The 23,694-nt window shown below is 40.5% G+C and overlaps 1 protein-coding gene across 10 annotated transcripts; it reads left to right on the forward strand.

Moving 5' to 3' along the window:
• The first annotated feature begins 316 nt into the window (after window positions 1-316).
• On the forward strand, window positions 317-21,859 carry picalmb (phosphatidylinositol binding clathrin assembly protein b). 10 transcript variants are annotated; one of them, XR_003213748.1, is made up of 25 exons: window positions 317-590; window positions 727-884; window positions 5,574-5,716; window positions 5,847-5,922; window positions 6,007-6,109; window positions 6,970-7,063; window positions 7,260-7,371; window positions 7,471-7,577; window positions 7,665-7,706; window positions 8,233-8,244; window positions 8,784-8,869; window positions 8,993-9,116; window positions 9,222-9,355; window positions 10,804-10,904; window positions 11,083-11,235; window positions 11,606-11,689; window positions 14,389-14,481; window positions 14,709-14,819; window positions 16,441-16,557; window positions 16,664-16,694; window positions 16,809-16,908; window positions 17,901-17,960; window positions 18,334-18,438; window positions 18,727-18,926; window positions 20,445-21,859. XR_003213748.1 is itself a non-coding variant. In XM_005459592.3 (24 exons), exons 1-23 carry the CDS (start codon window positions 755-757, stop codon window positions 18,911-18,913), a joined length of 2,211 nt encoding a protein of 736 aa, XP_005459649.1. In that variant the 5' UTR covers window positions 320-754; the 3' UTR covers window positions 18,914-18,926; window positions 20,445-21,859. The 10 variants fall into 10 exon arrangements, 2 of the variants coding, with proteins under 2 accessions (XP_005459651.1, XP_005459649.1); XM_005459592.3 differs by having other exon boundaries at window positions 320-884; window positions 18,821-18,926; XR_002064575.2 differs by lacking the exon at window positions 8,233-8,244 and having other exon boundaries at window positions 318-884.
• The last annotated feature ends 1,835 nt before the right edge of the window (window positions 21,860-23,694 follow it).

Here is a 23,694-nt window from a genome sequence, read left to right on the forward strand (position 1 = left end):
ATCTCGACATCCAGGCCTCACTGACTGAGCCTATCTGCTTTATTTCAGCTGGTCTGCGATCAGTTTGTACACACCTGCACGGCAGCGGACCTAGTGGCGTGTCTGAGGAGGCAAATCTGACTCCGGATCTGCAGCACAGTGTGTCGTGTATAAGTATTTTCCCCACTTCATAACAGAAAAGAGGAAAGCAGGCCCGCCATTTGCCCTCCTCAGTGGTCTTTTTTCAGTCCTAGCTTGTAAAGCCGACCGACGGTGGCGGCGGCGATATCGGCGGGAGGAGGCGGAGGAGAAGGAGGAGCGGCGGAGGCAGGCAGGCGGGCAGGCGGGCGGAGAGACGCAGGGATCTGGTGTGCCACATCGGGATGAGAGCGAGGCTGAGATCCGGGTCGAGTGAGTCAGCGAGTGGACCTTGCAATCACGGCATCCTTAAAAACTGACTGATTCTGGACGGAGACGAGCGGCACAATATATAAACTACCGAACATTTTTTTTTTTTATTGTTGTTGTCATTTTTCGCTTGTCTTTATTATTCCGCCCTCCCTCGGTCTGCGCCTGCCATAGCCTTAGTTCTGATTTTCATTTCCACCAAGGTGGGTGAAGCGGGGGGGTCCGGTGAGGTAGCGGTGTAGGAGGAGGTGGAGGGTTTATTAATTTTTTGCTGTTGTTGTTGTTTTCGTACGAGCTCATATCTGAAGGCAAACCCAGACGAGCCTCATAATTTGACAGCCTTTTGTTGCACTGACTGGAAGCGAAGATGTCGGGGCAGAGCATTACGGACAGGATAACTGCAGCCCAGCACAGTGTAACGGGATCCGCCGTGTCGAAAACAGTATGCAAGGCCACCACGCACGAAATAATGGGCCCGAAAAAGAAACATCTGGATTGTGAGTATCTTTAAACACCACACGGGTTTTGGGGTAAAACCACCACTGGATTTTTTACCAGTGGAAACTAAGCTAAGCTATATCGATGGTTGAGCTATTAGGCCTCAAAGCCTTTAGCACAGGCTACATAGGCTAAGATGCTAGCGCTTGCTCATGACAGGGAGATTAGTTATATTGTTTAAACACTGACCACAGGCCTTGTTGACATAGTTTTGAACGTAATTAAGGAATTTTAAGATTGACAGCCTTTATTTATGCTTACAGTTAATTTAGCCTTTTCGTTTTACATATAAGTTGCTGTCAACCTAGCTTTTTTTTTTCTTTTTTTAGCTCCCACTACTTCCTATATTTACTCATAGCTTGAAATTATAGCCGTAATTCGCTTATGTGACTGCTGCTTCATACAGAAAATCCTTACAAAATATATCAGGAAGCTGTGGGCCCTTGCACAACGTTTCCAGGAATGCTCTCATCTTTAGTGGAGTGAGTAATTTGATACCTGCTGATACACTGAGGTGACACTGAAGGAGCAAAAAAAAAAATCACAGTTTGTGCCTGGAGTACCTTAAAGGACACGACAGTACATGACACATCTATGACAAGAATACATATGCACCCTGACGCAGGCACAGGGGCTTAAACCCTCCTCTGACTTATGAGTGCATCAGAGGGGTCACTGCTTGTGTGTACTTAAAGATGCAGTGGTAATTTTATTCTGCATTTCGATGCACAGAAATTAAAGCAATGAACATGGTTTTATGAAGGCCCTGTGTCTTCATAAGAGTTCGGTACTGTGCGTGTGTGTGGGGGTGGGGTGGGGGTGGGGGGATTGTATATTTATCTACCATGTTCAAGGCTGCTAACCCAGCACAGTGATTTTTGGACTCAAGAAGCTAAAACTGTGGTGAGTATTTTGGGTTGATGGTAAAGCTGCAGGTTCCACACCTGTTGTTCTGCTCAGGCGACTCCCCTGAGGTGACATGAGTGAAAGTTGGCAGAGTGATACACTGTTGGACTGATCCCAACAGAAGCCATAAATCCAGTGTGACTGAGATGTGTCTCAGCACACACAGGACAACCTGAATGTGTGTGCGTACATAATGCCACAAGGCCCTCTTATTGTATGTTGACACTTAAGAAAGGTCGGTCAGCTGGCTTGGCAGGCAGTCAAAGGGATTATTTTCAACTGCTTATGTTTTCTCAATTTTTAATCTCTATTTTGACACAAATTTTCTGCATTTTGAGTACGTTTAGGAGGATTACATGCTTTCACTAGAGAGTAAAGTACTGTGAATAACTGGAGACACACCAGAACAATACATGTGGTGCTTTTTTAAAAGTGCATTATGAGTAAAAGAAGCCACAGTTAGCTTAATATCTGTAAATTTTAATCTGTATAATCCTCAGAATTCTTTCAGATTCACATATTTCACAAAGTTTTAAAACTTGTGACTAATGACAGTAAAGGGGGGTGTGTGTGTGTGTGTGTGTGTGTGTGTGTGTGTGTTTGTGTGTGTGTGTGTGTAGTCGAGTGTTTCAGGCTCCAGATGCATTCAGAGGAAACATTACAGGAATCTGATCGTTTATGCGGCCTATTGTAGAAACAGAAAACAATTATATTTGCACATTTGTGAAGCTGTAGTCTGTAAATGTTTTCATTTTTTAGCTTTAAATGGTTATTTAGGAAGACAAATAAATGACTACTTGTTGGAGCCATGTCTTTAAATCTGGATATAGGAGATACTTTTTTTTTAATGGAGGTTTTCAAGTGTAAAAAGAAAGTCGAAGTTCTCAAATGTCAAAAATCATCCAGTTTAATGCCGACGTAATAGAGGTTTTTCTAAAGTCGGCATCATTGTTAATGAAATCGGCACTTCTTTTATCAAAGGAAAAAGTAAACGGGACAACCAAATGTTCAGTTTTGTCAGTTTTCAATATTCTGATGCACTCGGCAGTTTGTGCGTACGTGGAATGGAAGAAGAGTTCAAAGTGCACAGTAATAAAAATCAAATGTGTGAATGTAGCTTGTAGTGTAGCTGAACTTTGAATCTACTAAAACTATACAGGTGCTTCGTAAATAGAAGTCCAAAGTCTGATAGCCACCTCTTATGTGACACTGTGTAATCATAATCAGCTTTAAGTAGACGTCATTAACATAGACTCATTAACAATTTGATCCACAAAATGCCAGAAATTGTAAAAACAAAAGAAACAAACAAAAAAAAAACCCGTGTCTCATAGTTTGACCCTCAACTTTTACTTTAAAGTCACATTTAAATAAAGATGGGGAATTCAATAGCAGAGTCTGCAGAGTAGTTGATAATTAATTTTGTTATTCAGTTAATAAATACATTCTGTTAGTTATTCCTATTAGTACCAGAGTGACTGCTTAGTTTGAGTAGTGGAGCTGAGTCAGTGGGCCAAAATGTTGGTGCATGCAACTTTATTTTATGATGCATGTCAGATCAGTATTAAAAAAGTTCACAATGACCAGTCAAAATGTGGTGGAAGAATTTACACACATTTACATTTTTGTCATTGTTGTTTTTTAAGTTATCACAACTTAAGTAACTAATGCAGCATTTATATCCTGTCTTATAGCTCCTGTGGAAAGCCTCCTTTCTCTTAGTTGCTCTGTCCTCACTCTGATGCATTTTAGGACTAAAGGCATGTTTAAGATGACACACTAAGACTGATTTCTGGGTCACAGGCACAAATCAGTGTTATAAAAATACTCTTTTATATTATTGTGCTCACATAGTCTCTCTCTCAATTTTTTTTCCAAGATAAACTAAATTAGCAGCAAATTATTATTCTCTATTATAAATATTTTTAAAATAAAGCCCTGTTTTTAACACATTCTAGCTGATCATGCATTGATGGTCGTTACATGGATTTAAACTGCATATTGAGGACCAAATGCGGATTTATTTTTAATGCCGCACAGTTCAGCGGCATCATTCATTGTCATGACAGTTACATGAATACATTTGTGTCTTGTGAATTGATTCACTTAGAAATCGTTCATGTCAGCCACTGTGGACATTTAGCAGGCTGATTATAACATGACAGTGCTGTCAGTGCATCCTCCTCCCCCATCTTCCTCCTCCTCCTGCCTCGTCTCCTCTCTGTCGTCGCTTTCTTCTCTGGGCAGTTCAGCCACCCATGCTAACTTCTCTGCTGCTGCTTCTGTGGAAGGTTATCCTGTCCTACTTAGAGTCCCCCGCCTTTTGAAAAGTCAAATATAGGACAGAAATGGAGGCCCAATTACCCCTTCAGTCTGATCGCTTCTGTGAATGGCAGGGTCATTAGCACTGATGTACTCGGCTGCTTCGAGTAGTATCATTCAACCAGCATATGGGTGCGGGGTGAGCATATGATCAGAGGAAGTGGGACAGAACATGTATGGTTAACATCTTAGGCCCTGCACTTTATGCTGGTCTGATAGAAGGGTGGTTTGCTGCCAGTAATAAGCTAGATTAGTTTCATGTTTCTGCTGCAGTGATCCCTGATTGTACTCGGACAACAGTATGATGATTTACTCATTATCATGCAAATTTTATGTGGAAAACCGCCTTTTTAAAATACCCTTATTTGGCCAATTTACCTCAATGCTCCAGAGGATTTTGGATAGAATAGTAGCAGGACTTCAGGACTACAAGAACCTTTTGTTACTACCTGATCTGTAAGTTATTGGTGTGATTGTTTAATTAACTGCCTAGACTTTAAGTGAAGCAGAAAAAAAGTCTAAGATTGACAGATGTTAGAGGAAACAGCACCAGAGCTGCCATTAATAATACAGAGATCAACGATACAGTATTATTTTTTTAGGTGCGCGTATTGGACTTGGAGATTTGTGATCAAATATTCACCTATTTTATGTCCAACAATATGAAATTAAACTGTAAAATGACTAAACGAGATGGGAAATACTCAGGTTTTAAAGCTGTTGGTCACATTTGTTTAGCAAGTGATAATTCTGGTAACCACAAATGTTGGACAATTTCTTAACAGTTGATCAATTACAGTGTCTTAGCTGATTGTATTTTCAGTGGTGTTTTCTGTTAAACTGATGGTGTTGTGTTAGATTAGAAAACATCAGTAACATAGTTGGTCTTTACAGCATTTTCAGATCTCTTTTTGAACAGTGTTCCTTCACCATTTTCAGTTTTGTCTCGACTGATCGCCAGCACAAAACGTAGTAATGAGAATTAGCCTGCGTCGTAATTTTTGGGATTATTTGCCAACGTTGGGGTTAACAGGTGAACAAGTTGAACACTACTGTGAGCACAGTGAGCTGCTGTAGAAAACATGGAAATCAGATGAACACTGTAGACCAGTTTTTAGTTTGCGCATTTGTTGTTAGTTTCTACTTTGTCACAGTAGACAGCAGCAGGTGTTGGTCTGTTTGCTGGTTCAACATAAGGCCTGTCTGACAAAAAAATTATGATACACTGTGAATGGATTCCTGATGAACATTATTAAAAATGTTTGTTGGCATAAAATGCGTCTAAATCAGCAGACAAATGGAAACTGCTGGGATCTCAGGCCATGGGTCAGAACAGTGGAGTTTCAGATAAGCCTAGAAAAGCAGTAAAATGCCTCATTCAGACTGCAGTAGACAACACTGGACAGCCTCCAGTTATTAAAAACTCTAATTTAACTGTATGAAATCTCTTTTGTTTTAAGATTTGATTCACTGCACCAACGAGATGAACGTGAACATTCCCCAACTGGCTGACTCGCTGTTTGAGAGGACCACCAACACCAGCTGGGTGGTTGTGTTTAAGTCCCTCATCACTACACACCACCTCATGGTCTACGGCAATGAGGTGAGACACTTGATCCTGTTCCCATTACGATCCAAGACAATAAACTGGTTCCACTTTAACGGCAGAATATTTAAGTGTCTGTTTCACCAATTAGTGGTGTTGTCTTTAACTGTTGTCACCCCTCCTGCAGCGTTTTGTCCAGTATTTGGCTTCAAGGAATACACTTTTCAACCTCAGTAACTTCTTGGACAAAAGTGGACTACAAGGTAACTTTTTTGTTCTTATCGCAGAAGTTTCAACAAAATAAATTGTGATAAATGCTTATTTGTCACCTCCTGTCTTGCGTCCAGGCTATGACATGTCTACGTTCATCAGGAGGTATAGTCGATACCTGAATGAGAAAGCAGTATCATACAGACAGGTTGCCTTTGACTTCACAAAAGTGAAACGCGGGTGAGCACTGAAACAGATTTCCTATTCTGTGACGATGTAATCTACAACAAAAGCTGTAAACGTGCTTTCCCTTTAAATATATGTTTAAAGAAAGAATGCTTACATCTGCAGCAAATAATAACGCTCATTTTGACTAAAGCTGGGTTGTTTTAATTCATCCTCTTACCTTTGAGAAATAGTAAATATAGTGATCAGTTACTCACGGCTTTAAATACATTGTCTAAACTGTCTAAATTGGCTCTTTTTTTGCATTTTTGACTGTTAAGCCATCTCAGCAGCACTTGTATCAAATTAATAGTAATAACCCATATTTTTTTAAGTGTATAGAGTCAAATAGCAAATGATAAAATAATCAGTTGATCCACAAACGATTAATTGTTGAGCATTTTTATACTTCTACAGCAGAGTTAACAGAATTGTTGTAATTCGTCTGTAATTTGTTTTCCAAATAAAATTTAGTATATAGTTTTTGTTGTTGTAATGGAGGAACACTAGTTTGCTGGACAATAGAGCTTTGTGCTAAATGGTGCTGCTTGTTCTGGCTTCTCCAGTATGAAGATTTTAATTTTTAATTTTTTAAAACAATTTTTTGAAGCTGTATATGTTTAACAGAAAATCTCTAGGCTTCAGATTGATCTCCCCTTCAGCTGTGACAAATTACAGCAACATTTTCTTCTGTTTTTCTTTTTTTTTTACATTTTAGAGCCTGCTGACAGATTTATCAGTAACTGTTTGCAGCACTATCATCAGTGTAAACCCATAAGTCAGCCTGTTTTAATATCTGCACTGTTTGCTTCCCCATCTCTCCTCTCCTCTCCTCGTTGCCCTCGCCTGCTCCGACTCTGCGTGTGTCCACACAGAGTGGACGGCGTAATGAGGACCATGAATACAGAGAAGCTGCTGAAGACTATCCCCATTATTCAGAACCAGATGGACGCCCTTCTCGATTTCAATGTGAGTTTAAGGTGAAGCCCACCCCCCCGTGGTTCTGCAGCTCGTGTAGTAAGAAGCTGCTCATCTGGAGTGTGCAGAGTGCACCGAGACTGCTGTATTTCCCTAATTCAGAAGCAGACTTTTTGTTTTTGTGTGTCAACAAATCGCTGTGCAGAAGCTTTAAAGATAAATGTCTCGGCTGATTGCTTTCCCTCAGGTCAATGCCAACGAGCTGACTAATGGAGTCATCAATGCAGCCTTCATGCTGCTCTTCAAAGACTCCATCCGGCTCTTTGCTGCTTATAATGAAGGCATTATCAACCTGCTCGGTAAGACCTTTGTGGACTCACCTTCTCTTTGTAAATTCTGTGCTGTTGTTGGTCATTCCAAGTAAATACAGTCTTTCTTTTTTATATATAACCAACCAGAGAAATACTTTGACATGAAGAAGACTCAGTGCAAAGAAGGTCTGGACATCTACAAGAAGTTCCTCACTCGAATGACCCGGATATCAGAATTCCTGAAAGTAGCAGAGGTAAATTAGACTACATTTATCTCCACAGATGCTCCTGCTGTCATGAGTGCAGGGAAGCAAACGCAACTCTCTCTTTCTTTCTAACAGCAGGTGGGAATCGATCGAGGAGACATTCCAGACCTTTCACAGGTAAGTGTCAGAAAACCTGAGGTTTCCTCTCTTATTAGGAAGACTTTTTTTTTTTTTTTCTTTCTGTTACTGGCAGCTCTAACTGCTTTTTTTTCTTCTTTTTTTGATTTAGCATTGTCCTTGTTAGACTAGAATATAGTAAACTCGGCTCACATATTATTTACAATTAGTCACTTTGCATGATTTCCTTCTTGGGCGCATGTCTGCCAGAGGAGGCGGTCCTCTCTTCCAGTTCCCTATCCTCTTTCTTCCTCTTCTGAATCTCCTCCTTCTCTTCTTGCCCCTAGTACCTTCTTCTAATTCTTCTGACAGTAAATAAAGGTGTGGAGTCCTCACACTATAGTTGAAGCCTGCATAGTGGCAGATGTTTCATAATTTACAATAAACTGTGCACACTGTTGTGCTCGTCTCTGGGGGGCCAGTTTTACATAAATAATTTACCCCCGAAAAACTGCAGCTAAGAAGCCTTTCCTCTCACTGTCACCACCTTTATATTCTGTATTTTCCCCTTATCTTTCCACTTTAGTTCACAGTTTGTGTAAGTACTATCATTCCACTCTTCTTCTTCTATGTCCGTGACTTGCTTCAGTGTTGTCTTTTTGCATGCCTCTGCTCTGACTCTGTCTCCTACATCGTGGTGAAAAACAGTTGAAGGAAAAAACACTCGCCGTGGTAAAATTCTGTTCACTTTTGGTCGTGTTATTGAGGTGTAAGCAAGCGTAGCTCATCTCCTGTAAAATGGCTGCCCCGTTGTGCTTAGACACCGCCACTTCAACAACGGCCGGGTTGCTGAAAGTGTTGTGGTGCTGTACGTCATCCCACACAGATGTTACTCTCATCCAAAGTAGCTCTTTGGCTGGAATGTAGTTATTGATCAGTGGTGGGTAACTAATAGCCCAAAGCTACCAAAAATGTGCTGATCAGAGACATAAATTGGCTCTCTACACCTGAGTTTTCATGGTGTGGTGTTTTGTACTCCATCTTGGTTGCTCACCACTGTCTTTTATGGTCTTCATGTTTATGTAGACTACATTTTCTGTCTCAGGAAGTCACTGACTCTGTTCTCTGTCACGACAGGCTCCTAGTAGCCTTCTCGAAGCTCTAGAGCAACACTTGGCCTCTTTAGAGGGCAAAAAGGTCAAAGATTCCACTGCAGCCAGCAGGTATATAAATCCTCTTATTTTTGCCTTGGATCACAGCAACTGCCTCAACATTTATATTGGATCAGTCATACTGACTGACTATCTGTGCTGCACTGCATCTGGTGTGAATTTGTTTCCCTGTAGGGCCAGCACTCTGTCCAATGCTGTGTCATCACTGGCCAGCACAGGGATGTCTTTCACTAAAGTCGATGAGCGAGAGAAGCAGGCAGCTCTCGAGGAGGAACAGGCTCGACTCAAAGCTCTCAAGGTTAATGCATTTTTGAAACGAAAAATGAAACATTATTTCACGTGGCATGCATTAAATCTCCCCAGTGTTGGCTTTTTTTTTTGACTGGACTTCATTACTCATCAGGAACAAAGGCTTAAAGAGCTCTCCAAGAGGCCTTCATTTGCCACGACTGATACATCACCAATCTCCACCACTGGGGGCACTATCAGCACAGCACCAGCCATTGATCTCTTCTCTACACCCAGCTGCTCCAATGGGTACTGCTTACATCTATATTTTGTACTCAGGAAAAAAAAGCGCTTTAGTAACTAATCTATAACATATAAAATTGTTAGTAATTAGGAAATGTAGGAAACCTTTGCCAGCATTGTCGTTGCAGAAGAAGGCATTCAAACAGCCGTGATGAGATGCTCATGCTAGTAGTGAAATGAGAGGATGTACATGTGAGATAGCTGAAGCGGTTTATTAATCAGGTGGTCAGCTGAAAAGTATTTTGTTGGTTTTCTTGATTTTGGGTTTGAGACTGGTGATCATTCAAAAGATTACATTTAAAGATCTCACCGTGTGCCCAGGGAAAGCATAACGGGTACTTTTCACCCTTCATAGTGCTTGCTCTTCTACAGCTGCGGTCTGTAACTCAGAGGTGTAGTCAGTTTATTATTAGATTGGCGCTAGAAGCAGCCATTAGAAAAGGGGTACACTGTTGTCATAAAGGGACAGACATGGTCAACAATAATATTCAGGTAGGCGGTGGCATTTAAGTGATACTCCATTAGTTCAAATAGGCACAAAGTGTGCCAAGAAAATGTCCCCACACCATTACACCTCCGCCACCTGACTTAACCAAGGCAGGATGAATCCATGCTTTCATGTTTACACTTAATTCTGACCTCACCATCTGAATGTCACGACAGAAATCAAGATTTTTCTGAACAACAAATGTTTTTCAGTCTTCTGAAAAATGCAAATTTTAGCCTCAGTTTCCTGTTCTTAGCTTAAGAACAGCATTAATTACAGTTGGTGTGGTCTTCTACTACCTGTAGCACATGTGTACACAGACATGCTCTTCTGCATACCGTAGTTGTAGTGAGTGGTTATTCAGGTTACTGCTGCCTTCTTCCTCTGACCTCTAACATCAACGAGGCATTTTTGCCTCAGGAGCTGCCACTCATTGAAATATTCTAATGCTCTATTTGAACTTCAACAGGTTGTTTTGACCTTCTCTACGTGCCTCAACGAATTGAATTGCTGCCATGAAATTGACTGATTATATACTTGTGTTAATGAGCAACTGAGCAGGTGTACCCAATAAAGTAACAAGTGAGTGTATTTATACTGAAAAGCTGAAGGGAGAGACTTCAGGTTGGAAAAGACATACATTATTAAAATAATGTACTAATGGTGGTCGGTGGTATAAGATGATGTATTTATGAATCAGGGAGCCACATGACAAAGTAAAAGTTTTAATAAAGTAATTTTGCTCAATCTGTACATTTAAATATGACAAGAGCTATGAAAGCATAATATTTAATTTAGAAAAAAAAGGGTAAACCTTCCCCACTAGGCTTTCGTTCTTGATTAATGAAAACATTCTTGGCAAATGCTTTCGCTTTCATCAGAAGAGACCAGGATGAACACTACAATCAAGCAGTTTCCGGGCCTGTATTATGGATTTGTTTACCAGGCTTTTTTCTTCTGTCCACAGTGCAGTGAAGATGGAGAGCGACCTTTTTGACCTGCAGCCTACTTTCCAGCCCTCCATGCAATCAGGCACCACAGGGCTTCCAGCAGCGACAGCATGGGCAGGTAAACTGTCGCCTCTCCCATCACGTTCCAACCAACATCTGCTTCTGGACTTTATTTGTTCTGCATGCTTTCCTTCTCTTGTTGTTGTCTGACTCTGAATCCCACCTCTTCCTCTGCTCTCCACTTTCTTCTGTCTTTTGCTTTTCTCTGTCTCTCTCTCTTTCCTCTGCCCGCATAGATCCTTTCACGTCTACTGAAGCTGGAGATGATTCCATGCCAAACCTTAACCCTTTCCTCTCAAAACTCGTTGTCGATGCCACTCACTTACCTGTCGTGTCTTCAGACGGTGTTAGCTTTTCCTCTAGGACATCTGGTCATGAAGTGTTTGGTGGTAACGAATCATTTTGTTTCTCCTCAGAAGTCTTGTCGTGCTTGTTCATTTCTGTGTAGCTTCTTATAAGCATGATTAGCCTGCATGTTTTCCCTCTGCTGGTTTAGTTTGAATGTTGATTACCTGTCTGCTTATACACGTCTCAGTTCTCTCTTCCTGTCTTCCTGTTCTAAGCTCAAGCTCAAATTACGTTAGCTTCTTAGCCTCTTAGTTCCTCTCATGTACCAAACAGCATCCTCCATGTCCTGCTGTGGAGGTAGTTTGGGCTCTTTTAATGAACAGTTTGGTGTTGCATTGTAGTGCAAAGATGCCTTAGAGCTTTAAGTGGAAATATGTTCTTCTTTTACCAACACTATTTTTGATTCTCCAGATCGTTACAATCCCTTTATTGACACAAACTCATCCGTTTCAACCAATTACAAACGCACAGTGCGGATAGAGCACTCCATCTCAGGTACTATGATGGCTCCCCATCACAGCCTATGTTTCCTGGCAAACATAGGATCCTATGCAAATCCCCCTCCCTCCCCCAAAGAGCCATTATTTTGTCATTCATGGTAGAAATATAGGCAGAAACTAGTGTTAAAGGAAAGGTCTGACATTTTGGGAAAATATTTTAACAAATGGTAATATTTGTTAAATTAGGGTTAGGTTAGGGGTGAGTACGGGGTTGGATCAGTGACCGTGACAGCGTTGCTCTGGAGCTGTTCCTTAGTGATTTGGGGCCATTTTGACATGGTAGCATCACACTGTTGCTGCAAATTTATTGGAGCACATCCATGATGCAGCTCTCTTGTTCCATCACATCTTAAGTATATTCTGTTGGGTTGGTCTGGTGACTGTGGAGGTCATTTGAATACACTTAAGTCATTCAATAACTTAACTATTCAAGAAACCTGTTTGAGATTATTTGAGCTATAACTAATTATGCTAGTGGAAGTCAGGTACACTGTGATTATAAAGGGGTGGATGTAGTCAGCAGCAAGTGATTAAATGATGCTCAGTTGGTATTAAGGGCAGGGTTCGTATGGGTGCTTATGGTATGCTTATCGTATGAGTGTTTGATGGAAAACAACAATGGCGGAGTTTGCGTTCTCCAGTCGCATGATAGGTGAGTCCTAGTAAATAATTTTCCAATACGCGTACGTTACACATGCTATTTTTTTTAAATTATGGTTATTATTTTGCTAGCTATCAAACTCGCTGGAGAAATGATTGAAATGCACTGAGTGTGATGCAGTATGGCAGCGCTATTACGGAATATGCTGTGAACTTAGCTAACATTACTTAGCAGTAATATGAGTTAATTTACTCAAGTGAAAGCTTTAAACATTAGCCCGATACATAACTAGCTAACTTAAGGCTTTCTGATTAACCCTCTGGGGTCGACGGACCCAGAGTCTCCATTTCAACTTGGGTCGAATGTGCGGACTTCAAGCTATATACCAGTTTTTAAATTGTGTTGATAGGTCACGTAAAGCCGATGTTTTTGGGGGGGACGGTTCTGAATAAAACAGTGGCGTTTACTCCGGGAAGAAACGGTAAAAACTGCGTTTTTTATGGAGAGCGCTAGCAAACACGCTTTGCTTGTGAGTGAAAAAAGAAAAAACACTCCTTCCCTATTGGTGGGAAAAAATGTACCATGTCGACCAATCAAAAAATGATACGGCAACATGTGGTATTTGGTTGTTGGGAAGAGAGGGAAGAGAGAGAGCGAGTGAGCGAAAAAGAGAGAGAGAGTTTTGATACGTGAGAGATTTGTGATGTTTATCATGTTTGGAGTCTCAAGTTAGTGTGTTGTCTTGTGTAGTTAGTGTGTAGTGTAGTCGTTTTGTTTTGTTTTGTGTGTCAGTTCTACTAGTGAACGTCACAGTTGCTGCAACTGTGTGCTGGAAAAGCTTAAAAAGGGACCTTGAAAGTGCTTAAAAAGTGCTTGAATTTGACCCTGAAAAAAAGCGTACGAACCCTGTAAGGGGCCCAAAGTGTGCCAGGAAAGATCCCCTGCACAACTGCATCACTACTACCAGCCTGAACTGTTGATTCAAGGCAGGATGGATCCATCCTTTCATGTTCTTTACGCTAAATTCTGACCATACCAACTGAATGTTGCAGCAAAAATCGAGACTCAAAATCCAGGCAACATTTTTCCAGTCTTTTTCAGTTTTTGTGAAGCTGTGCAAACTGTAGATTTGTGTTCTTAGCTGACAGGAGTGGCACCTGATGTGCTCTGTAAACCCTAGAGATAGTTGTGTGGGAAAATTGCAACAGATCAGCAGTTTCTGAAATGCTCAGACTGGCCTGTGTGGCACTAACAACCATGTCACGTTCAAAGTCACTTGTGGTTGGTGAGTTTATGTCAAAATGTAGACAATTTGAACTCTTTTAGTCAGTGTGTCACTCAGAAATAATACTACTGTAAATCCCCTCAGACTGAAGCGTGAGCCAACCAAAACTGTGGCACTTCTTTACAGTATGACAGTTTTGTTGATACTCTTTGCCTGGTTAAAGGACTGGGATTTAATCAAAAGCCTTGTATAATGTTATTTTGAGCTTTGAGACTTTTTCTTTAAATATTTAAAAGCCATTTCTTTTAGGTGGGGTATCAAAGCATACAGAAACTATTGGTCTTTTCAATCAGTGTAAAAAAATAATAATTCACTGGTTCATGCTTCTCATCAGCAGCAAAACAGTTTGATATTAAGCAAGCAATTTGGCAAAGTCTGACCAAGCTAGCTGCCGTGTGACCTTTTGTGAATGCTCACAGCTGCATCACTTGCTTGACAGGAAAAACAACCAATCAAAATATAATGTTCCTCCAGCTGATCCGATCTACCACCAGCCATTTTCTTTAGGTGTCCACCTATTTTCAGTTTTCATGTTAAGTTAGTGTAACATATGTTAGTCTGAGCAATTAGTATTAATCTCCAAAATGTCAAACTATTCCTTTAATGCTTGCCTTTGGGTTGCTGCAGTACATTATCCTCCTCAAATTTTGCTTAAGAGTTTAATAACTTTTGTACATGTTGGCTCTCGTCTTTCTTTACGTAATATTGCTGTCAGTTCCTTCATGTCTCTCTGGCCTGGCCTTGAAATACTTTCTTTCTTCCTCTCTTTCTCTTCTTTGTCTTCTTCTTGCTTCCTGTGGCGTGTCAGACTCCTTCTGTGGTCCAGTGTCCATTGCCCAGCACCTCCCACATCAGGCTCCCTTCCCCACTGAGCCCTCTTCTGTAGCAGGTCTATTCAGAGGTAGAGTACTGAAGGCATCTCTCTGCCTCATTCATCAGTAGATCAATGCTGTTTTTCCATCCTGTAGAGGAAGCTGTGTTATTCTGCTCCCTGTTCAAATGTCTAGAATTCCTGTAGTTAGAAGTGCTGGTGCAGAAACCTTGGGTCCAGGCCGTGGTCAGTTTTTAGAGTATTTCTCATCTTGTAACTGTGTAACTACAGCGCTCTTCTCTTTCATCTCTCTGAAGGATACTCAACACCACAGGCCCCTCCACAGCCAACAGCAGGGGGACTGCAAGTGGACTTTGAGTCCGTTTTTGGAGCCAAAGCCGCAGGCAGCAGTAGCCTCAATTCTGATGGTAAGGATTTTACATTCAAGTGAACTGGCAATACCAGTGCAATAGCTTTTTGTCTCTTAGTAAGGCAGACTGTGCTTAATTATAGTTTACAGATGATGGATCAAAAGCCCTCCTTCACTTAGCTGAAGAAAGTTTTTCTTTTCTCAGGAAAAGGGGGAGGAAATATCTGAAAGACTTTTTTTTTTTTAAAAAGTGGACCACATTAATGTTTTTTTTTTTTCTACCATTTATTTTAGCTGTAGTTGCTTGAAGAAAAACACCGAAATCTTGCTATTTAGAACTGCACTAAGTCATGTTATTTGCTTTAGATAGCTGTGTCTGGTCCTGACGTCAGATGCAGCTGAAACACCTGCAGCTCTCAGCCCCATCTTGCAAGTCGCCAATGCAGGAACATACTGTTGTTTTTCTTCTGGGTTATTTTTACCCCACACTGTCTGTGTGTCTGCAAGCAGCCAAAAAACTGCATATAGTGGAGAAGCTGACAGATGATAGACCTCAAATCAGAGTTAGGCTAAAAAAGATTTTTGGTGGGTATAATTGATTTTAAGAAGTGTTTTAAACACTGATAACTCAGTGTACGTGCAGAATTTCAATGATAAAATAACAAATTCAATCTCTTCAAATCATCTGTTTGAATAGAGAATGAAAACAGTTTCCAGAAAACCCTGAAAGGATTACAGAGAGTGATTATCAATGCCCTCTAAACAAAAACATCACCTTTGTTTTATAAGAAGGAATAAATCACATAAAACATACAGATTATATCCTTTTCATTTATATAATCAGTCCAAAACAGGCACACACCTCTAGCACTTACTGGTGTTTTTTTCTTTTTCAATCGCTCAAGAAGAAAATATCCACTATTTCACACGTTGTTAGTGGTTACTTTAATTTCTTTAAAGCAGATGCTGCTAACATAATATGTTTTGCTCGGGGGAGAAAACTGCAGAACTTGTAATCGGCATTGTAAGCTGTTTTGGTTCGCCCTTTCCTGCCCTCATAGCGCTGTTTTTGGCCCAAACAAGAAACTGTTTTCTTTTCTTTCTTTTTTTTAAAAATCTCTAAATTTCACTCAAAGCTATCTGGCAACACCAAACTGCAGAGAAACATCATATTAGTTAGCTACTAGCTGGTGCCATACCGCTGGCAGCTGACACCAAGGTGTGCATGGAAAAGAGGATAAAGGGACCCTGATCACGGCCGCTGAATACTTGTTAATTCTGGTATAACACAAGTGTTGCAGGAGCTTTAATGATTCCAGATGTTGGCAGCTGTGGCCATATCTTTTTTTCAGGAATAGGTAGAAGCCAAAAACTGAGCTAAAGGGCTGAAAACAAAAATCCAAATGAATAAAAGTGTTGTTTTTTTTATAATCACAGCTTCTCCAGACTAACACTGGAGGTACGTTAGTCGCATTTGTAGTAATTTTATGTTTACTAGATTAACTAAAAAGGCAATACTGTGTCAGCTGGCACAGAAAGATTTAAAATTCATGAATAATAGAATTTATAATAAGAAAATAAGCCCCAGTTATACGTTTTTTACTGACAGTCTTTGTCATTATTACATTGTGACTAATATCTTTTCTTTTCTGAGCCAGTCCTCTGTTCTGTCTTGTCAGATATTACTGGGGGCATCCTGAAACCGACTCTTGCCGGCTCTAACCAGCCGTCCAATCAGCAGCCAGAGAAGTTGGTGTCAGATGACCTTGACTCCTCCCTGGCCAACCTTGTGGGCAGTGAGTGTGATGCTTTGCTTTTAGCTGCTCTAATTAAAGCACGTGTTCATTAAACGGGGGGAAACATTTGCAGGCTAACAGCTGCTCGTTGTATTTCCTTTTTCAGACCTCGGCATTGGAAATGGCACGATGAAGAAGTAAGTGATGCTTCGTTGCTCTGTGTGTATGTGTATGCGCACATGCGCTTTAGCGGCTCTGTGCTCTCGGGCCACTTAAGGGCTGGTGCTAACATTGGCTGTGTTAATCCGCAGTGATATCCACTGGAGCCAGCCAGGGGAGAAGAGGATGACCGGCGGCACCAACTGGCAGCCCAAGGCGGCGCCAACTACGACCTGGAACCCTGTCTCCATGGTGACATAAACAAACTTTTCACTGCAGATCTTTTGCTCTTATTCTGCTGTCAAATAGAGAGCTGACATGAAACCAGAACATCTGGGTTCTCTTACATAAATGATACAACTCTGTTACTAATTACACCCATAGCTATAAACAGAACCTTGGAACAGGTAGCTGGTGCTTTAAACAAACCATCTGTCAGATACACTCATAGGTATTTACACAAAAGCACAGTTTTGGTAATTTGGTTCTGCACAACAGCTTAATGGGTTTGAAGTAAAGTGATGAGGCTGTGATTGAAGTGCAAGTCCTCAGCTTTTAATCAAGGTTTTAACAAATTACGTCCATTTTTAATAGGTTCAGAATAATTGGACAAATTAACATAAAGATATGGGCATTTTTTGAAAAACTTGGATGCTAAATCAAGCAAAATGCTGAGTTTCCTCCCTTGAGATGCATCGTCAGGTCTTTACCACAGCCACATTAATACAATACTTGTGTTAAGCTCCTTGAATTAAAGCTGAAAGTCTTCACTTCAATCAAATGTTGATTGCTTTATTTCAAACCCATTGTTGAGGTGTACAGAGACAAAATTACAGCAGTGTAAAGCTATGTTGTTCACGATTCTTTTAATGGACGTTTCGCACAATCAGTAGGGCTTAACAAGCCCTGGAGGGCTTTAGACGGCAGACATTAGTGCTGGAAAACTGGTAAAATGGGGAAAACAAAGTGTGGCTGCACGTTATTGTCGTGGGAGTAGAGGTTTTTATCTGCTCATAAAGTAACCATCGTTTAATTTTGTCAAAGCTTCGAAGGTTTCCATTTGTTGCGCTCCATATTTCACAGTATGAAAAGTAAAGAATCAGCGTGCACTGACGAGGAGGAGGTAATTAAAAAGGAGCTAGACCAGCTGTTGAGTCGCGACCTTTGTACCCCTGTCACCGTGGCTGTCACATTTAATGTTGTTGCCTTGTCCTGTCTTACCTGACCTGTTCGTGTCTCCTCAGCCTCCGTCGATCATGGCCTTCCCTGCCACCACACCCACAGGCATGATGGGATATGGCATGGTAAGTACATGGAAAGCTTCTGTAAAACTCCTCATTTGCTTTGAAGTGTGAAAGAAAAATGAGCTGCATATCCATTCAGGATGTTGTCAAATCAGTTTGTTAGATAAATATTTCCTGTGCTCTTTATCACTTGGAGAATTAATTAAATGCACTTAAAGTGGGTCAAGTGAGTCACTGTTTGCTGTTGTAAATATTCGCAAGGTTGATAAATAAAGTGAGAGGTAAATTCTCAGTAGTTTTTTATTTAGTTCAGTCTATAAATATTAATATTCAGTTTTCATCAGCAGATAGAGCTGAGAGATTCAGGATGATGTGATTGTGTTGTTTGTGCTCACTACTGACCCCTCTGAAATTGATGTTTAACTTGCTGCAGCCTCAACAAATGGGCTCTATGGGGATGATGAATCCGCCCACCATGATGTACTCCCAGCCGGTCATGAGGCCACCCAACCCCTTTAGCTCTGTGTCTAGTGCTCAGGTGGGTGCACGTTAGTCTGCTCCGGGTTGATGCACAGTAAAGTTTGCACAGTTATCAGGTTGAGTAAACTGGTGTGTCCATTGTGCTGTGATGTGTACCATGATTAGTCACTGTGTAAGCTTTGTTGTCAGTGTGATATTGCTGAGGATGATGACAGTTTTAACAAATGAACCCTTCACTCTGTAGAGCTGAATGGGACAAAAACTGTGAATCATCTCCCTTGTTTTGACTCCCTGTTCCAAAAAAAAAAAGCCTTTTTTTTATTAACCCTTCTCTCATACATCACAGCTTCTCCAGACTAATCTCATCCCTCCTTCAGTCTCTGTACTGACTCTGACTTCTCCTCTGGTCCTCCTACCTCCTGTATTTCTCCCTGAAATAGCCCTCTGCAGCCTCTAGTCCTTCCAGCCAGAGTCCTCTCCGAGCCCCTGGACAGGACCCGTTTGCACACCTCTCTCTCAAGGATTTCTTGTAGAGCATCTCTTTAGGTACATCATGCTCTTTGCTTGTGGATGCACTTGCATGCTTTGCATGTCCAGTTATCCATTTGTTTAATTTGTATTCAGTATAAATCCATCTGCTCCATCTGATTAGATGTATTGCTTTTTACTAATGTTAACGTGGTGTTGCTCGGATTTCTTGCCTTATTGACAGATTTAGCCATACTCATTCTAACCCCTAGTTCATTCACTATCACCACATGTTGCTCAAACCTGTTTTCTCTGAACTGTGTAACCATTGGTGAACTAACAACATGTTTGCTAAGCTCTGACCTAACACACACATATATATATATATATATATATATATATATATATATACACTAATGATAAATGTCTGATTTTGCTCTCAAAAAATTACATAAGCAGTAGTTGCTAATGAAGCTATCCATGTGTTAGAAAAATTAAATTAATCATCATGATCCAAATAGAGTTATTTTTATTTTATGTGAGAAACAAACATTGTGTTTGAAATGATGGCGTTAGCAGATAGTGTAATAGAAATTAACGACTATGTGGGATTTAGCCACTAATATGAATTTCACAGTTGTCAGACTAATTTCCATCAAGTTTCTATTATTTTAGTGTAACCACACTAATTAATAGTGGACCTAATTCTGTTAACTACTCTAGCTTAAATTAGGAGAAGTTCAACACTGCTAACAATTTCTATACCTTTTTTGTTTGTTTGTTTTTGTACTCAGGAAGTCTAAAAACAACAAGCCCTGCACTTAAGAAACACTTCAGCATAAATTTGAATGCTCTTTGTATTCATGGTGCTGTCGTTAGAGAATGTGCTCATGAACAGGCTGGTTCATGGTTAACAGTGTTAAGACTCCTAGATATGAAGATTTTGGGTTAATTTAAGGCCCCAGTCCTATAGGCCCAGAGACTAATCAGTAGCAACCTGGATAAAGAAATATTCATCCCCCAACCATTTGGCAAGTGGTTGCTGATAGTTGCAAGATGAAACTGGTCAAAAATCTCCTTTTGATTGCTTTGGTTGCTTGCGGTTTGTATAAAAGATGCTACTGTTGGATTCAACAGTAAGGCAAAAGTTGTACGTTAAAGGTGAATGGTCTGTTTCCAGTTTGTCACATTTCCCAGTTTCACTTCCACTGGGTGAGCAGCTGACAGCTCAGGATCTACCATCCAAACTACAGATGACCATGGCAATCTGTCAGTGATCGAAGCAAGGAGGGGTTTTTTGGAGCAGCACCCTCTTTTCAACAGATTTCACCTGTAAACTTCAGGAACCACTTGCCAACCAGTCAGGGAATACATTGGTTTTCCCAAGCAACCAGTCATCAACTGGTCTTAGGCCTCAGTCGCATAGGCCCTTAACAGAGAAGGCTCCTCTCTGACTTGTTATCACTGCCAGGATATATCAGACATGCTGTGAGAGGGAGGAAGTGTAAGGTTTTGACTGTTAACAGTTGCTGGACTGGATTATGTCTGCAGGCACTTTAGTGAGTTTCTAACATTGTGCATGACCTTTTCTTGCAGATGCAGTTCATGTAATTTGAAGGAAGTGTCTCTTGGAAGATGAAAGCACCCAAGCAGCAAAACTTTGTCCTCGTTGCAGTCTTCAGAGAAACATTCACACAACGGTGCAGCGACTGTCAGAAACCATGCTAACAATGTCCAGATGACGTTTGGCGATAGCTCACACCCATTATTCTATAACTTGTCCGAGACGTCGAGTGATGCTGCTGTCTAACCCACCCACCCCTTAAGAGGACTCCTTATCTGTTTTACAGTGTAATCTGTAAAGATAGTTTTGGGTGCTGAGAAACTTAAATGTTGATGTATTTGGACATGCTGTGGTTGGATGTAAAGGGTTGATGTTCAGAGGGGAGGGAGTGGAAGGGAAAGTAGAGCAGTCCTTCCCTTTCTTGATCCAGTCATCAGTCATCTATTCCCTACGGTTATTTAACTGTCACTAAGTAGTGATGCTAATGACGTTTACACCTGTTTAGTTTTTGTCTTTTTTACCGTGTTTACAGTAGACATTCCTTGTGTGTTGTTTGTATTTATTTATGATTATTGGTTTAAGATTGGGGGAAAAAAATAATAATAATGTAAAAACTACAGAACACGTGGGAGTGCTTCAGCATTAAACAAGGATCTCAGACTATCATTAAGAGATAGAGTTAAAAAAAAAATAATAGCTATTATATAAATGACACCTATTAAGCGGAATGATAGAGCACTAAATATTCTTTTTGTGTTAAGAAATTTTCTACTAGGTGAAGGACTTCACAGTCCCCATTGTAATTAAAATGCAGGGGTTAGAGTACAAGTCAGTTAACAGTATATAGTTGATTCTGTGCCTAGGGTTTTACTTTGCAATGGATCCGTTTTTCTGACTAGTTGGAAAAAAACAAACAAAAAAACAAAAAAATAACACACTTCATCCATGAATCTGAGGCGTCGCACTGGGTGGTGGGCTCCATTTGCTTTAAGCTTGGCATGCCATTGACTCACTGACTGTAATCAAGGCTGCCTTTACTCTGAATGTGAACGAGTTGTCTTCATGTTGCACACATCTTTCCACACTGCAGTTCCTCAGTGAGAGGGGCGGGGGTGGGAGGGCGGATGGCGCGTCCAGTGGAGGGGAAAAGAGTCGCAGATTAGTTGTAAATTAATTGTATAAAAGATCCCGAGGGCAGGGTGGCAGAGGAGACGCACTGTTGATCGGTGCTCTGTGTATATAAAACCTGACTGTTCTTTGAACGCAAACGTTGAAAGATGTATGAAATATGAAAGCAATTCAATCAAATTTGACTCTACCTAAGTTTGATTCAGGATATTCTCTGCGTTTGTCTCCGCAGATGTTTTCTTTATGTAATTAGAACGTGTAGCAGACAATGACTGAAGTCTTTTCTTTTCTTTTTCAAATAAAGAGCAGCTTCCACAAACTCCTGTTTATGTTTTGCTAGTTTATAGTTGAAGCTGTTTACCTGATAGCACTGGATTATAGCACGTTTTCACACAACAGGCTGTCACTAAATTACGTGTTGAATCTTGTGTGGGCGCAGTCTGTTCCAAGAAGTTTGTTTTTCGGCTTTAGTGAGTGAAATTCAGGTATTTTAATTGGCTCTAATTAGCAAATACACATGTTAGCGCTTTATGGTTGTATCACTGGCCTTTCATCCAATATGCTCACATCTGGCTCCTAAAAAAAATCAGTCAATCTTTTGTATATAGTCTATACTTAAATCATAGTAACATACTAATAGAAACAAATTTACTCTCCAGTTTAACTCACTAGTATTAAGTCTTTCAACCCTTAAGTCTAATTGGAAGATATTAAAAGAATTTGTAGCTTTTGACATTTAATTTTTATGTTGATCACACCTTGCAGGGTTGGGAGATTAATTTTCCCAAGGGGCTGCATGCACTGGGACTGGTGTGGAGGACCACATGGATAAACTAAACTCAGTTCTGCTCAGTATAAATTTGAATCTCTCTGTGAACTCATTGGTGTGGCTTTGGGGAAAATGAATTGCCCACCTGTGCTGTAGTGTTAGGATTGGGGTGCTACATCACTATATGCAGGATATCCTGATCTCAACTGGGAGGCCAATTTGAGTGCTGAAGTGACTGAATATGGTTTCTTGTAGGATTAAGGGTTAAACACTGCAGATTAACACCCGTCCTGTGAACCCTCGTGTCCCTAGTAGTTATCATTAATTCCTAAAGTCTATTTTAGTGGGTTTATAAAAAGATCCAGACTTTTGTTTTTATGAAGAAGAGAATTTAACATGGAGACTATAATGGGTTTTTTATTCCAGGCTGTAAACACGCTCATTAGAAGTCTGTGGACATCAACTTGCTTCTGAAGCCAGTCAACAAATGGCCATTCAGTAAATTGCTGCTTGGGATGAGGGAGAGGGCTTGATGAGTTAAACACACCCTCAGCTGCTCTGATGGAAGGAGCTTAAAACAAAGGGGAGAGTGTTTCCTTTATGGGTTTCTGCCTACTTCATCTTTAAGATCAGAGACACCTGAAGGATCTTATCCAACAGATGACATCCTGCTTTAGTAGACAACATAGTCACATGGTTACTAACCATGTTGTTTTTGGCTGTAGGGGTCACAAGAGGGTTAAATGATAAAGAGAAAAATATTCTATACAGTAAGGTTTAATTTGCTGACTAGAGAAGTCATAGTCTAAAATGTATTAGACCTAAATAAAATAAGTATAATCTGTGAGCTATTCAAATATAAAACCTATAACAGGATTTTTGTGCAGCTTATGTCACAGTTCACTTTCCGACCGTTTTTATTTGTGCTCTTCCTAAGCTGAAAACATGAAACCAGGAGAGACTCAGGTGTTGAAACTGTGGCTGTGTCCTGAAACCACATCAGGGCCACCGTGGGAATATTTATGGTCTGTTTACTCCAAATAATTTCACAGTATTCAGAGTGCAGGCAGAAGGGAAAACAGTGCCTTGCTGTAAGCTTGTATTTGAGGTTTGGGCTGTCCTAGAGCCTCGCCTGCCCGTGAGGATGCTCACACCCTTTTGTCAAACAGACCGATGATGTCAACGTGTGTCAACTGGAGACACCTGCTGGACACTACCTGGCATTACACCACTGACTGCATAATGCATTCATATTTAAGTGTTAGATCAGTTAAAATTAAAGCTTGAACTTGACATGAAAGACATTCAGTAAATAAAGATAAATATTTATACAGTAACTGAAAGTCAAATAAAAACTGCAGATCACCCTACTGCTCATCAGATCC

The sequence above is a fragment of the Oreochromis niloticus genome, linkage group LG14, assembly GCF_001858045.2.
Source record: "Oreochromis niloticus isolate F11D_XX linkage group LG14, O_niloticus_UMD_NMBU, whole genome shotgun sequence".
Classification (NCBI taxonomy): domain Eukaryota; kingdom Metazoa; phylum Chordata; class Actinopteri; order Cichliformes; family Cichlidae; genus Oreochromis; species Oreochromis niloticus.

Bases quoted from the DNA above. Each gene is read 5' to 3' on its own strand.
- picalmb (XM_005459592.3), top strand. From the start codon at position 755: ATGTCGGGGCAGAGCATTACGGACAGGATAACTGCAGCCCAGCACAGT. The intron at 5,717-5,846 runs GTGAGACACTTG...CCCCTCCTGCAG, and splicing joins TCATGGTCTACGGCAATGAG to CGTTTTGTCCAGTATTTGGC. The intron at 5,923-6,006 runs GTAACTTTTTTG...TCTTGCGTCCAG, and splicing joins GGACAAAAGTGGACTACAAG to GCTATGACATGTCTACGTTC.